Source organism: Thamnophis elegans, chromosome 9, assembly GCF_009769535.1.
Source record: "Thamnophis elegans isolate rThaEle1 chromosome 9, rThaEle1.pri, whole genome shotgun sequence".
In the NCBI taxonomy this organism is placed as follows: Eukaryota; Metazoa; Chordata; class Lepidosauria; order Squamata; family Colubridae; genus Thamnophis; species Thamnophis elegans.
The window spans coordinates 9,381,000-9,396,405 of NC_045549.1; the positions used below are offsets into that span (position 1 = coordinate 9,381,000).

The 15,406-nt window shown below is 42.2% G+C and overlaps 1 protein-coding gene across 1 annotated transcript in view; it reads right to left on the reverse strand.

Annotated features, from left to right (window-relative positions):
* ANTXR2 (ANTXR cell adhesion molecule 2) overlaps positions 1 to 15,406 on the reverse strand; it is a 173,666-nt gene that overhangs the window by 59,922 nt on the left and 98,338 nt on the right. The window contains exon 16 of the mRNA XM_032224554.1: positions 13,779 to 13,859. Within this exon, the coding sequence (XP_032080445.1) occupies positions 13,779 to 13,859 (81 nt within the window). The remainder of the gene's footprint in view (positions 1 to 13,778; positions 13,860 to 15,406) is intronic.

Genomic DNA, 15,406 nt, shown 5'->3' on the forward strand with positions numbered 1-15,406 from the left:
TTTGCGATTAGAAAAAAAAATCTTAACGAGCAGACCCAGAGTAATTTCAAAATGTTAATAACTCAATCCCTTACTATTTCCTCCCTTCCCTCCCAACTTTTAGCAACTTAATGAAACCGTACTTCATTAATATGGGCCACGAGCATGCAAAAAATTAATTGTGAAATTAATAAAATCACAAAGAGTTATAGGGGCCCCATAAAAGAGTGAGAAGATGTAAAATTGGATTAAGTGCCTACTTGAAACCAACTAACTCCTTTTTGGCTCACACGCAGATGAATTTCTCTTGGCATTTCTTGAGCCAAGATATCTCAGAGGTGCTTTTGCAAAAGGTAACTGGACTGTTGTTGTTTTTTCCCCCTTGAGGGAGGTGTTTCGTTTCTAATCAAGGAGCTGGGCATGGCTTGTCTACTGTAGTGAAGAGAAGGACCAGAGGAGACATGATAGCAGTCTTCCAATATTTGAGGAGCTGCCACAGAGAGGAAGGGGTGGTCAAGCTATTTTCCAAGGCACCTGAAGGCCAGGCAAGGAATAATGGATGGAAACTGACCAAGGAGAGATTCAACCTAGAAACAAGGAGGAACTTTCTGACAGTGAGAACAATCAGCCAACAGAAGTTTCCTTCAGAAGTTGTGGGAGCTTCATCACTGGAAGCTTTGAAGAAGAGACTGGACTGCTATCTGTCAAAAATGGTGTGGGGTCTCCTGCTTGGGCGGGGAGTTGGACTAGATGACCTACAAGGTCCCTTCCAACTAGAAGAGCCGAGGTGGCGCAGTGGTTAAATGCAGCACTGCAGGCTACTTCAGCTGACTGCAGTTCTGCAGTTCGGCTGTTCAAATCTCACCGGCTCAGGGTTGACTCAGCCTTCCATCCTTCCGAGGTGGGTAAAATGAGGACCCGGATTGTTGTTGGGGGCAATATGCTGACTCTGTAAACCGCTTAGAGAGGGCTGAAAGCCCTATGAAGCGGTATATAAGTCTAACTGCTATTGCTATTGCTAACTCTGTTATTAATCTATATTAATCCAAAAAGCAAAGTTGGAAGTGAAGAAGGTTCTTGGATGAGAAATGAAACAACTTCCTCAAAGAGATATATGGATTATGCTAAATCCAAAGCGTTTGAGGTCAATAGCTACTTAGGCGTCAGAAACAACTGCCTGAATTTACTTCAGGTTTCCCTGAATCCATCCATCCACTCCACTCAATTAGGCTATCCAAATAATAATTTCCCAATAAATAAAGAGAACTGCTTTTAATAACAGTCAAACAAGTTCTTTATAAGGCTGTTATCAATTTTTTTTTTAATGAATTTATCTGTGTAGTCCCCTTAAAGTCATTGACAGAGAATGTACTCGCTTTACGGTTAACGAAATTGATGCTACTACACTGTTCTTACACAGGCCTGGTTCTGGATAATAAAAAAAAAATCTGTACAACAGCACTACACAACAGCATATTCTGAAACACCACAACTGATGTGCCTGATCTCAAATCCAAGATGTTATGCAATCTGCACCATTCTCTATGCCGATAGTTGAGCCAAGCTGTGTTACCAGGAACTACAGACAGATTGAAATAAATATGGATATTTATGTAAATTATTATATTTTGCATATAGTGGCTGCAGATAGGAAGGGTATGTGTTCACATCTATACTCCCATATGCGCGTGGGCCCCACAAGCATAGGGGCCCCATACTAATCTGTGTATGTTAACCCTTCAATGCATATAAATATAAATACAGCAATTGCTGTACTTTTTTGGAGTATAAGACGCACCTTTTCCTTCCCAAAAAGAGGGTGAAAATCTGGTTGTGTCTTATACACTGAATATAGCATTTTTTGCCTCTTGAAACCCTGCCCCTGCAGATCCCGTTTTTTGCAAAAATGGACGTGCAGACAGTTTGGGAGGTTGAAAAGTGCTTCTGGAGGCTGGGAGGGGGGAGGCAAAAACGAGTGAAAAATGGGCCGTTGTTTGCTCCCCCCCCCCCCAGCACCCAGGAGCACTCTACAAGCCTCCCAAAGCCTATGCACGCCCTGTTTTTTGCAAAATACGGGCCCGTTTTTATGAAAAACTGGCAGTTTTTTGCTCATTTTTGCCCCCCCAGCCCCCAGGAGCATTTTGCAGGCCTCTCAAACTCTCTGCATGCCCCGTTTTTCACAAAAAAACGAGACATGCAGAGGGTTTGGGAGGCCTGCAGAATGAAAAATCTTTTTTAAAAAAATTTACCTCTTCAAAATCTTATATTCCAGTGCGTCTTATACTACTGCAAAATTCCCATTCCCTCCCAATCAGCTGGGAGGCAGAGAATAGATGGGGGCGGGGCCAGCCAGAAGTGGTATTTGAACTACTCAAAATTTCACTACCGGTTCCTCAGAAATCGTCAGAACCTGCTGAATACCACCTCTGGTCGTAAGTTGAGAACTTCAGGATTGCAGATTTCTTACAAGTGGAAGATAGAACAGAAGAGAACTGGCATATCTCTAAAGAGTTATTTCTAAAACATAGATGGGAACATGCTAATTTTAAGAACATTTGTGAAATTAACCTGGAGCACTATGTATTAACATGTGAATGTCAGTATCTATCCTCTACCACCCCCCCTCCCAACATTAATTATTCCCATGTCCAAGTGTTATGTACCTCGGTCTTTAATCAACAAAAATCCTCATTCAGACAGAGCTTTTAATACATTGTCAATAAATCCTGTATCTACACAAACACATCATAATTCATAAAAGAGCATCTGATGCTTCTATACAGACAGTGCATTAAGGACTTTCCTAATTAATAACCCAGATTAAAACGTCTTGGCAATCAATTAAGATTAATGACAGAGATCGCTCTCCATTTTCCGCATGCCTGCCCTCCTTTCTCCTCCCTAAAATTGCTCCGGCCCTTTCTCAGCGTCCCCCATCTCAGACTGCGAAAACCCCGGGATGTGAAACTTTAATCCTGTTATCTGCTCCCTTCTTCATCTGAAAAGCTTAGAGATTAACACAGCAGATAATATCAAATTTACAACCGGCCCTTTGGACAGCTGCCCTATTTTCTGGAGTTAATGGAAAAGGAACTAATCTGGTTAAGAGCGTAAGTCTACTTCATAAATCTGGGTGCCCAAGACAGTTAAAGCTGTCACATCTCCTCTGGAGAGGGGCAGCTGAATTAAACTGTCAGGTTCCTACATGCTGTTTCTGGAAGGCTAGGCAAGACCTTCTGTAAACTGGACTAATGAGATACTCTGGCATTAGCATAAACCGCCTCGGTTCGCAATACTCTAGGCGGGGAGTTTGCATTTTATGATGGAGCACAGTTACACAGCGAAGTCAACTCCTGTCCCAAGAGCAACACTGCCATTAAATACGAGTGTTTGGTTCTGCTGAGACGTTAAAAGTGAGAAAGAAAGAAAGAAAGAAAGAAAGAAAGAAAGAAAGAAAGAAAGAAGAGAGAGAGAGACAGACAGAGACAGAGAGATAGAGATGATAGATGGGTGATGATAGATAGATAGATAGATAGATAGATAGATAGATAGATAGATAGATAGATAGATAGATAGATAGACAGACACAGACATAGACAGATAGGTACAGATATAGATGAAGGCAGAGATAGAGATGGATAAATAGAGACAGAGACAGAGACAGAGACAGAGACAGAGAGATAGATAGATAGATAGATAGATAGATAGATAGATAGATAGATAGATAGATAGACAGACAGACAGACAGACAGACAGACAGACAGACACAGACATAGACAGATAGGTACAGATATAGATGAAGGCAGAGATAGAGATGGATAAATAGAGACAGAGACAGAGACAGAGACAGAGACAGAGACAGAGAGAGAGAGAGAGAGAGAGAGAGAGATAGACAGACAGACAGACAGACAGACACAGACATAGACAGATAGGTACAGATATAGATGAAGGCAGAGATAGAGATGGATAAATAGAGACAGAGACAGAGACAGAGACAGAGACAGAGACAGAGACAGAGACAGAGAGATAGATAGATAGATAGATAGATAGATAGATAGATAGATAGATAGATAGAGATAGAGACATACAGATAGAGACAGATAGACAGAGATAGAGATGGATAAATAGAGGCAGAGATAGAAATAGACAGATAGACAGATAGACAGATAGACAGATAGACAGATAGACAGATAGACAGACAGACAGACAGACAGATAGATAGATATAAAGACAGACAGAGACAGATAGAGATAGACAGAGATAGAGATGGATAAACAGAGGCAGAGATAGAAATAGATAAATAGAGATAGAGACAGACAGACAAATAGGGATAGTGACACTGAGAAAAAGATAGACACAAAGACAAAGAAATAGACAGAGAAAGAGAGAGAGAGAGAGAGAACTAAATAAATAGAGACCGAGATAGAGATAATCTCAGTAGGATAAAGGTTTGAAGTTTTCATGTTGTTGTTACTATGATCTTTGAGGCACAGTCAGGGCTTAGCCAAGTATATTTTAATGAACAATGCAGAATGCAACAATATTTGTGAGCCTTCTCAGTATACCCAGAAGCTTTAAATAATATATCCTCATTCTAAACACAAGCACTTTCTCTACCGCCGTAAACATATCATTGCCTTTTATGATGTCTTCTTCGTCTTTTTCATTCCTATTCTGTTTGGTCCGCCTTAGAAAATCTTAATTAGTTAAGTCTTTTTCGCATATTCTTTTGATCATCCCTGCAGCATCCTTGGACAGTATGAATCATGTTTTTGACCCAATAACGGTGGCATTGGTGACTATTTATACGCCAGTTTTCCCCAGTCTGAGGGCCTCCACGTTTATTGGGACTGCAACACCCAGAATTCCTAGCTGGCCTGGTAAATTCTGGCAGTTTTAGCTCGGCCGGGACCTGGCAGATGGATAGATGTTCCCAAAATTTGGTAATACACAAAGACGGCTGTAAATGCCACCCTGGAGTGAGGCCGCCAAGAATATGACTTCAGACCACAACTGAGCCCAAAATTTATCTCGCTAATTGAAAAAGTTGCTAAATGAGTTTACGACCTTTTATTGCCACGGTTGTTAAGTGAATCACTGCAGTTGTTAAGTTAATAACAAATGGATCTGATTTCTCCATCGACTTGAGTTGCCAGAAGGTCGCCAAAGGAGATTGATCGTGTGACTCTGGATCTCCGCAACCGTCATAAATATGAGTCAGCTGCCAAGCCTCTGAATTTGGATAAATATTGACTATTGAATGAATAGATAGAAGGAAGGAAAACAGAAGGGCTATATGGTGGTGAAACAAAGATATACAGGAAAAGAATTAATCTGAAATGAAGAGGGAGAGATTTATCAAATATATGCATGGGATTGAAGAGAACATATTAGAAAGTATGAATTAAAGTCATCCCCATTATTGTAGTGCATATAAAATAATGAATCCAAAGGTGGATTATAGTGGGATGACTACTCTTGGGACTGGTGATAATAGGAATATTGAAAGAAGTAGGGATAAATTTTGGGGGAAACGGTGCGATGTTTTCAATGACTGCAAGTTCATTCAGGGAAATTCATTGTTAATCCACAGGAATGAATGGATGGACGCATGCACTGAAAGCATACTGAAAAAGTCAATGGGCCATTCAAAATAACAGAGTTGGAAGGGATCTTGGAGGTCTTCTAATCCAACCCCTTGCTCAAGCAGAAAACCCCATACCATTTCAGACAAATGGTTGTCCAATCTCTTCTTAAAAACCTCCGGTGTTGGAGAACCCACAACCTCTGGAGGCAAGTCATTCCACTGATTAATTGTTCTCACTGTCAAGAAATTTCTCCTTATTTCCAGATTGCTTCTCTCCTTGATTAGTTTTCACCCATTGCTTCTTGTCCTGCCTTCAGGTGCTTTGGAGAATAGCTTGACCCCCTCTTCTTTGTGTCAATCCCTCAATTTTACAAGGATGCTACATAGCAGCTTAATTCATTAATAAAAAAATAAGAAAAGTAAGATCGAGGCTGGTATTTATTTCACCAACCTGGAGGTACCAGCCTTGAAATAAGAACTGATGAACTTTTGTTAGATACTAGAAAATAAGGTAGGGTAGAAAACAGATTTTTAGAATATGAATCAATTCTTTAAGAGAGTTGTTGTTGTTAGTAGCGTCCAACCCATTGCAACCCCATGGACAGCGTTCTTCCAGGCCTTCCTGTCCTCTACTACCATACCACCGTAGAGCTCACGCCCACTGCTCACGCCCACTGCTTAAGATTATGACTGCTTAAGATTACGGCAACTGCTTCGGGGAGTCCATCCAGCCACCTCCTTCTCTGTCGTCCCCTTCTTCTTTTGCCCTCAATCGTTCCCAGCATGAGGCTCTTCTCCAGGGAGTCCTTCTTTCTCATTAGGTGGCCAAAGTATTTGAGTTTCCTCTTCAGAATCTGGCCTTCTAAAGAGCAGTCAGGGCTGATCTCCTCTAGGACTGACCGGTTGGATCACTTTGCAGTCCAAGGGACTCATAGGAGTCTTCTCCAGCACCAGAGTTCAAAGGCCTCCATTCTTTGGCGCTCAGCCTTTTCTATGGTCCAACTTTCACAGCCATCCATTGCAACTGGGAAAACCATAGCCTTAACTATAGGCACTTTTGTTGGCAGGGTGATGTCTCTGCTTTTTAGTATGCTGCCTAGATTTGCCATAGCTTTCCTCCCCTTTGGGAGAGTAGCATTGTACATTGTTAGACTCAGTGAATGTATTCAGCAGATGATATCAACCAGGGGTGAAATCTAGCAGGTTTTGACAGGTTCTGGAGAACCTGTAGCAGAAAATTTTGAGTAGTTCAGAGAACCAGCAAATGCCACCTCTGGCTGGCCGCAGAGTAGGCTGGGAATGGAGATTTTGCGGTATCCTTCCCATGCCACGCCCACCAAGCCACATCACGCCCACCAAACCACGGCCCACAGAACTGGTCTCCACTGATACCAACCATTCATAGTTCATCCCCCCAAAATTCATGCATTCATGCAATGTAAGCATCCAGACAAATATGGCAATAAGTTTTCAACCCAAAGCAAAATGCCACAAAGAAGAACCGAACAAAAAGAGTTGTAGTCCCATGTGTCCCCGTGTGTCGTCCCCCCCCCCCCGTCCCCGCAAAAGAAAAGTGAGTAATTTAGGTGTCTGTGTGTCAATCCTGATCTCATAAATCAACGTGCAGGAGCCAGCTCAGATTAGCAGCAAAAGAAACCTCATGCTCACACTGAACTTCGTGCCAACTTTCTGTCTACGGTTGCCCCCCAACCCACTCAAAAGACACCCCGAGGAAGAGGCAGAAAAGAACAGCCGACGCCATCTTTTCTAACAGCATGTCAAGATGTCGTTGCGACAGTGCTTTATAAAAAATTTTAAAAACCCTCCCTAAAGCGGCTGCAGTGGTTGGAAGGTGAAGAGGAACCTCAATTAAATTCAAGGAGCTTTCTAGGAGAACGGACTCGTGTTTTATTTCTGTTTTATTTTCAACAAAACAGCTTCCAAAGCATCGCACCCTTCCCTTCTCTTCTTCTTCTTCTCTCCTTGATGGGAAATAATTAGCCAGGGCCTCTGAGCACACGCGGAGGAGGAGTCCCACTTATAAATGATCTTCTTGGGGGGTTCCAAAAAGAAACTTAACTCCGATCAAGTCAACAAAGCCGGCTGTGAAAAGGCAAGAGCTCCTGTGGATGACCTCCAGATGTTTGAGGGAAGGTCTTCAAAAGAGTTTGTGGCTCCGTGTGAGCTAAGCAGGAGGAGGAGGAGGAGAGGGGGAGGGAGAGAGAGAGGGGGGCTTGGGCCCCCCACTCTCCATCCTTCCTTACTCCCTGGAAATTTGGTGGCAGATGTTACCGCATTGCACTTCTCTGTAGCGGCTTCCTTTGCTTCTCTGCCCGCCATGACGGGAGTCAAACTACATTAGGTTTTTTCCTATTCGTGCCTCGGGCAAGTTTGGGAGCGCAGCTGTGTCCATCTCCAGTCTACCTTTTCGTGGTTCAGCCCCGCCTCAGGCAGCAAATGTGGAGACCAAACAGCCCCGTTCTTCCTCCTTAACTAGATCTGCTGACAACCCAGAGGTATCCCTGCAGGCGGAGGCAAACCGAAGCCACTGCCTGGAACAGATGCCAGGGACAACCTGCTAACTCGCACCTGTGCAGGCTGCGCTCACCTCACCAAGTGCCGGCTGAAAAATTTATGACTCCGAGGGGTTCCATCTGCAATCAAAGCCATTTTCTGATCAATGGAAGGCAGCTCTCAAACCAAGCCGGCCTTCCCCCCCGCCCATTAATAGCTGGCATTTGTAAGAAAGGAATGAGGGATTTGGGGGGCGCAAATGGAGGAGGAGGAGGAGGAGGAGGAGGGGAGAAGGGGCTTTTCTCCTCCTCCCGATTCTTCTTCGTGCTTCAACTTCAATGGGCCAAGGGGGAGAGCCGGGATTCTGATGGGAGAAGAGCAAAGGTGGGATGGCACGAACGGGTTTTTGGGTTCGGTGGCATTTCAGCCTCACGGGAAGGGGAGAAGGCTCCGTTTCCAGATTTATAATCGCGCGAGGCTCTGAAGAAATGTCTGTGCTGGAGGAACTTATGAATACACAAATAAATTTTCCTTCAGGGTATAAAACGTGGGTTTTCCCCAGATAGGGAGTATGCATTTACAACTTTGCAAATCCCCATTCAATGATCATCTTTGACTCCCTAGCTAGCCAACAACCAATTTCCTGCAATTAACTGAAAAGGCTTTCTTTTCTCTTGCCTTCCACCAAATGTTTACCAGTGAAATGAGGAATGAGTTGGGGGGGGGAGGCAGGGCTGATGATTAGGGGACTTGAGGCTAAAACATATAAAGAACGGTTGCTGTAATTGGGTATGTCTGCTTTAATGAAAAGAAGGACTAGGGGAGACATGATAGCAGTGTTCCAATATCTTAGGGGTTGCCCCAAAGAAGAGGGAGTCAAGCTATTCTCCAAAGCACCTGAGGGCAGGACAAGAAGCAATGGGTGGAAACTAATCAAGGAGAGAAGCAACCTAGAACTAAGGAGGAATTTCCTGACAGTTAGAACAATAAATCAGTGGAACAACTTGCCTCCAGAAGTTGTGAATGCTCCAACACTGGAAGTTCTGGGCATAAATTGTTTCAACTCCTACCCTCATAACGACGCTATAGGGCATTGCACATCAGAACAACTAGACACAAGGGCAGGTTTTTCCCTGAACACCACCACTCTGGTAAACAAACAATTCCATCAACACTGTCAAAGTATTTACTAAGTCTGCATCTCATTGTTCCTATCACCCATCTCCTCCCACTTTTGACTGTGTGATTGTAACTTTGTTGCTTGTATCCTTACGATTTATATTGATGGTTTCCTAGTATGACTTGATTGCTTAATTGTACCCTGTGGCTATCATTAAGTGTTGTACCTTTTGATTCGTGTCGAATGTATCTTGTCTTTTATGTACACTGAGAGCATATGCAACAAAGACCAATTCCTTGTATGTCCAATCACACTTGGCCAATAAATAATTCTATTCTATTCTATTCTACTTTACTCTAGTACTCTATTCTACTGTACTGTATTATTCTGTTTTGTTATTCTATTCAGTTCCATTCTATTCTATTCATATCCCATTGCATCTGTTCTGTTCTATTTTATTCTATTCTATTCCATCTATTCTATTCCATTCTATTCTATTCATATCCCATTCCATCTATTCTATTCTATTCTATTCATATCCCATTCCATCTATTCTGTTCTATTCTATTCATATCCCATTCCATCTATTCTATTCTATTCTATTCATATCCCATTCCATCTATTCTATTCTATTCTATTCATATCCCATTCCATCTATTCTGTTCTATTCTATTCATATCCCATTCCATCTATTCTATTCTATTCTATTCATATCCCATTCCATCTATTCTATTCTATTCATATCCCATTCCATCTATTCTGTTCTGTTCTATTCTATTCTGTTCTGTTCTATTCTATTCATATCCCATTCCATCTATTCTATTCTATTCTATTCATATCCCATTCCATCTATTCTATTCTATTCATATCCCATTCCATCTATTCTGTTCTGTTCTATTCTATTCTGTTCTGTTCTATTCTATTCATATCCCATTCCATCTATTCTATTCTATTCTATTCTGTTCTGTTCTGTTCTATTCTATTCATATCCCATTCCATCTATTCTATTCTATTCTATTCATATCCCATTCCATCTATTCTATTCTATTCTATTCTATTCTATTCATATCCCATTCCATCTATTCTATTCTATTCATATCCCATTCCATCTATTCTGTTCTGTTCTATTCTGTTCTGTTCTGTTCTATTCTATTCATATCCCATTCCATCTATTCTATTCTATTCCATCTATTTTATTCCATCTATTCCATTCCATTCTATTCTCCAGTTATTTAAGGAGAAATCAATTGACAAAAGCACTTCTGCCCCAGAAGTGGGTCTCTTTGAACCATTTAACAGATTCATTTTTTTAGCAGGATTCCCCTGAAAGTAATGGGTTTCAACAGAGCTTCTTGCTGATGACACCTGGAGAAAATTGCCCAGTTAATGTGCAGTTCCACCACCTGTCTCTGAAAGCACCGGTGGCATGAATGAAAGATGTTCAAAGGATTTGAATGATATCCCAGTCTTGCCTTTAACTTGTTCAATTTCAAAAGCAGTGTTACTGAACACTGAAATCTTGATGAATTCTCCCTTAAAGAGTTTTTGAAAGCTCGGCTAACTTTCTGGCTCCTTTCATTCACCGTCACCGGCTTTTTAAACATACTACGTGAGAGTTTCTACACATCGTACTACCTACTAATGCCAACGTTATTGACAAGTTTCCTCCCTGACTATTCACGATACACAATCCAGGAAGTCTGTCTTATGACCCTCAAAAGAAGACAAAATTAAAAGTCCAAGAACAAATCTCCGTTTTTAAGATCTACACTAACTTGCCCAGAACTAGGCATCCTTCAGATGTGTTTTTGGGTGACAATCAGAGGTGGGTTCCTACCAGTTCGCACCTGTTCGGTAGAACCGGTTCGTCAAATCTACCAAACCGGTTAGAAGAGGTTCCACCAGTGGACCCGGAAAGCAGGCCACACCTACAGAAGAGGTTCCAAAAAAGTTTGAAACCCACCACTGACACACACACACACACACACACACACACACACAGAGAAAGAAAGAGAAAGAAAGGAAGAAAGGAAGAAAGAAAAAAGAAAGAAAAAGAGATGAAAGGAAAAAAGGAAAAAGGTTCAGAGAGACAAAAGGAAGAAAAGAGAGAGAGAGAGAGAGAGAGAAAGAAAGAGAGAAAGAAAGAAAGAAAGAAAGAAAGAAAGAAAGAAAGAAAACATATAGCCAGCAAGCCACTCCCACCAGGTCACATGGGTGGCAAGCCACTCCCACAAAGGAGGCCACACCCACAGAGTAGGTTCAAAAAAATTTTGAAACCCACCACTGGTGACAACTCATAATATTCCTGATAACCAGAAATTCTAAAGGTTGCAAACTCAAAGTAACTAGAGGTCACTAGGCTGAAAAAGGTTTGTCATAGAAAATAATATTTGTAACTCAGGGTTGAACTGGAGGGTCCTGGTGCTCCCTTGAATTTGGTTGTTTTCTTGCAGGCATTTCATTACCCAACTAAGTAACATTATTAGTTCCCTTCATCAGATAATAATTCCTGATTCATACACACAAGGAGAGTCACATGGACAGCATTACCCAGAGGATACTTCCTAGATTTCAAAGCACTAAGGTCAGGGGTGTCCAATCGTGGCAATCTTAAGGCTTGAGGACTTCAACTCCTAGAATTCCTCAGTCAGCCATGAGGAATTCTGGGAATTGAAGTCCACAAGTCTTAAAAGTTTGGAGACCCCTGCATTATATGATCAGCTACCACCGAAGCTTGAAGCATGGGTCAGAAGAGGAGGCTAGAATCATAGTTTTGGATGTTGTGGGAACAAAACACAAGGCTAGTTCATAATTTACACTACAGATGAATACACCTATTCCTCCTCTTCACCAGATAGCATCTTACACTTCCTATTCCCAATCTCTTGCTTTCCAAACACACTGTTAATGCCGTTTTCATCATTCCTTCTCAGAGCTGTTTGCCACAGAAGTGATCGACAAGGCCAACAGATAAGCAAGCAAGTAATAAAACATCTGGAAGTACTCAACTGAATAATAGGTGCTATGTCAAATAGTGGGGGAAAGCCATCCTATCTAATAAGGAGCTCTAGTTAGATAATCAAACGTGTGAATGTTCCATCCAAAAAAAAAAAGAAAATAGTTTTCACATCATACAAGATATTCATGGTATAGTATTAGTACTAGAACTAGAACTAGAGAATAGAACAGAACAGAACAGAATAGAGAGTAGGAGTAGGGTAGAACAGAACAGAATAAGGAGTAGGAGTAGGGTACAAGTAGGAGTAGGAGGTAGAGTAGAGTAGAATAGGGAGTAGGAGTAGGATAGAACAGAACAGAACAAGGAGTAGGGGTAGGAGTGTGGTAGAATAGAATAGAGCAGAACAGAACAGGAGTAGGGTAGAACAGAACAGAACAAGGAGTAGGGGTAGGAATAGGGGTAGGAGTGTGGTAGAATAGAATAGAACAGAACAGAACAGGAGTAGGGTAGAGCAGAACAGAACAAGGAGTAGGGGTAGGAATAGGGGTAGGAGTGTGGTAGAATAGAATAGAATAGAACAGGAGTAGGGTAGAACAGAACAAGAAGTAGGGGTAGGAATAGGGGTAGGAGTGTGGTAGAATAGAATAGAACAGAACAGAACAGGAGTAGGATAGAACAGAAGAAGGAGTAGGGGTAGGAATAGGGGTAGGAGTGTGGTAGAATAGAATAGAACAGAACAGAACAGAACAGGAGTAGGGTAGAGCAGAAGAAGGAGTAGGGATAGGGGTAGGAGTGTGGTAGAATAGAACAGAACAGAACAGAACAGGAGTAGGGTAGAGCAGAACAGAACAAGGAGTAGGGGTAGGAATAGGGGTAGGAGTGTGGTAGAATAGAATAGAACAGAACAGAACAGGAGTAGGGTAGAGCAGAAGAAGGAGTAGGGGTAGGAATAGGGGTAGGAGTGTGGTAGAATAGAATAGAACAGAACAGAACAGGAGTAGGGTAGAGCAGAACAGAACAAGGAGTAGGGGTAGGAATAGGGGTAGGAGTGTGGTAGAATAGAATAGAACAGAACAGGAGTAGGGTAGAACAGAACAGAACAAGGAATAGGGGTAGGAGTGTGGTAGAATAGAATAGAACAGAACAGAACAGAATAGGAATAGGGTAGAATAGAGTAGGGTAGGGTAGTTAGGGTAGAACAGAAGAACAGAACAGCTTTACTGTCCAAATGTGATTGGACATGCAAGGAATTTGCCTCTGGTGCCTAAGCTCTGAGTGTACATAAAAACAACGAAGTAACATAATCAGTGTACATACACACATACAAACTACATCTATATACAAACAAGTATACAGTACATATAAACCACAAGGTAATATAATCAGCAGGTCCCAATAGGAGAAGGTAGCAGAAAAGATGAGAAGGAAAAATAATAATACAGCCGTACTACATGGGGGCAGAAGATCTAGACATACATACAACTCCTATAGTACCATCAGAAATTTCTTCCTCTGCACTAAAGCATCCCAAGCACTCCCAAAAAGCTAAAGAAGCAGTTGAGCACATCCTTCAAGGCGCTGAGGAACCCCCCCCCCCCCAGATACAGCTGTTCACCAACCTCATCTCCTTGCTGCGGTCGCATCAAAGACACTCTGTCGTACTGCCGCCTTAGCAAAGCCCAAAGGGCATCCAGCCGACCCTGTAAAGAGAAACCCAGGAAGACTTAGGATGAGTTGGCAGAGGTGAGAACCATTCCCCCAACCCATTAACCATCCTTGAATATGTCTCGGGCATCCTCTCCAGCCAAATGACGCTGCAGGACAACCACCGCTCCTTAAATGGGAGGCCATTAGGTATCAATTCTCTTTAATGGGAACACATTGAGCCAATGATGCATGAGTAAGTACTTCCTAACGGTGTGTTCAATGAGTTGGAAATTCCTAATTCCGGGCTTTTAAAACATACAGGCTAAGATCAAACAAAGCTTTTCCGAGTAATCCTAAACTCAGTTTATTTTCAAAATGATTGACTCCATAGGGCAAGCTTTCAAATATGTATACAGGTAGCTCTTGAGGCGGTGGCTCAGTGGCTAAGACGCTGAGCTCGTCGATCAGAAAGGTCGACAGTTCAGCGGTTCGAATCCCGAGCGCTGTGTAACGGAGTGAGCTCCCGTTACTTGTCCCAGCTTCTGCCAACCTAGCAGTTTTGAAAGCACATAAAAATGCAAGTAGAAAAATAGGAGCCACCTTTGGTGGGAAGGGAACAGTGTCCCGTGCGCCTTCAACATTTAGTCATGTCGGCCACATGACCACGGAGACGTCTTTGGACAGCGCTGGCTCTTCGGCTTTGAAACAGAGGTGAGCACCGCCCCCTAGAGTCAGGAATGACTAGCAGGTATGTGTGAGGGGAACCTTTACCTTTACCCAAAATTTATGTGGCTTAAATGAGACATTTGTTAAGTGAGTTTTGCCCCATTTTTACGACTTTTCTTGCTGCATTTGTTAAGCAAATCATTGCAGTTGTTAAATGAGTAACATGGTTGTTAAGTGAAATCTGTTTTGCCCATTGACTTTATTTGTTAGAAGGTTGCAAAAGAACCTTCTAAGACTGTAACCGTCATAAATGTGAATCAGTTATGCAGCATACGAATGTAAATCACGTGAGGATGCTGCAACAGTCGTTAAGTGTAAAAAATGGAAATGTCACATTTTTTCAGTGCCGCTGGAGCTTTAAATGGTCACTAAACAGACTGTTCTAAGTCTAAGACTACCCATATTTGGCTAACAGGTCAAATATCTTGCTCTTGTGTAAATTAGATGGTGTCAGCCTCTGCTTTGCTGCTGCTTCGGCTGCCATGAAACGGGGAGGGAGGGCATGGTATTTGGGAGGGGTTACTAATTGTGCTGGAGGAAGATTCTGGAGCTCAGCTGCCTGTCGGACTACGCATGCGTAGGAGATTCCCGCCAGGACTAACGGCACCGACATTCCATTCCATCTTCGTGATGCCTTTTGAAGTTATCTCACACCTGACACTTGGGAGAATTATGATTGGACTGTAACTGTGATGCCAAGGGGAGGGGTATGGGTTATTCTATATATCAATCGCTTTCGCGCCTAAATCTTCGCTTCGCTATGCCTTTAATCATTTATAATTAGTAAAAGTACACTTGATTTCTACTCATGGAGTCTCGTGGTCTTCTTTCCTAATTATCTAATGGAGAGTTCTGACAGTTGGTTTTAATGTGT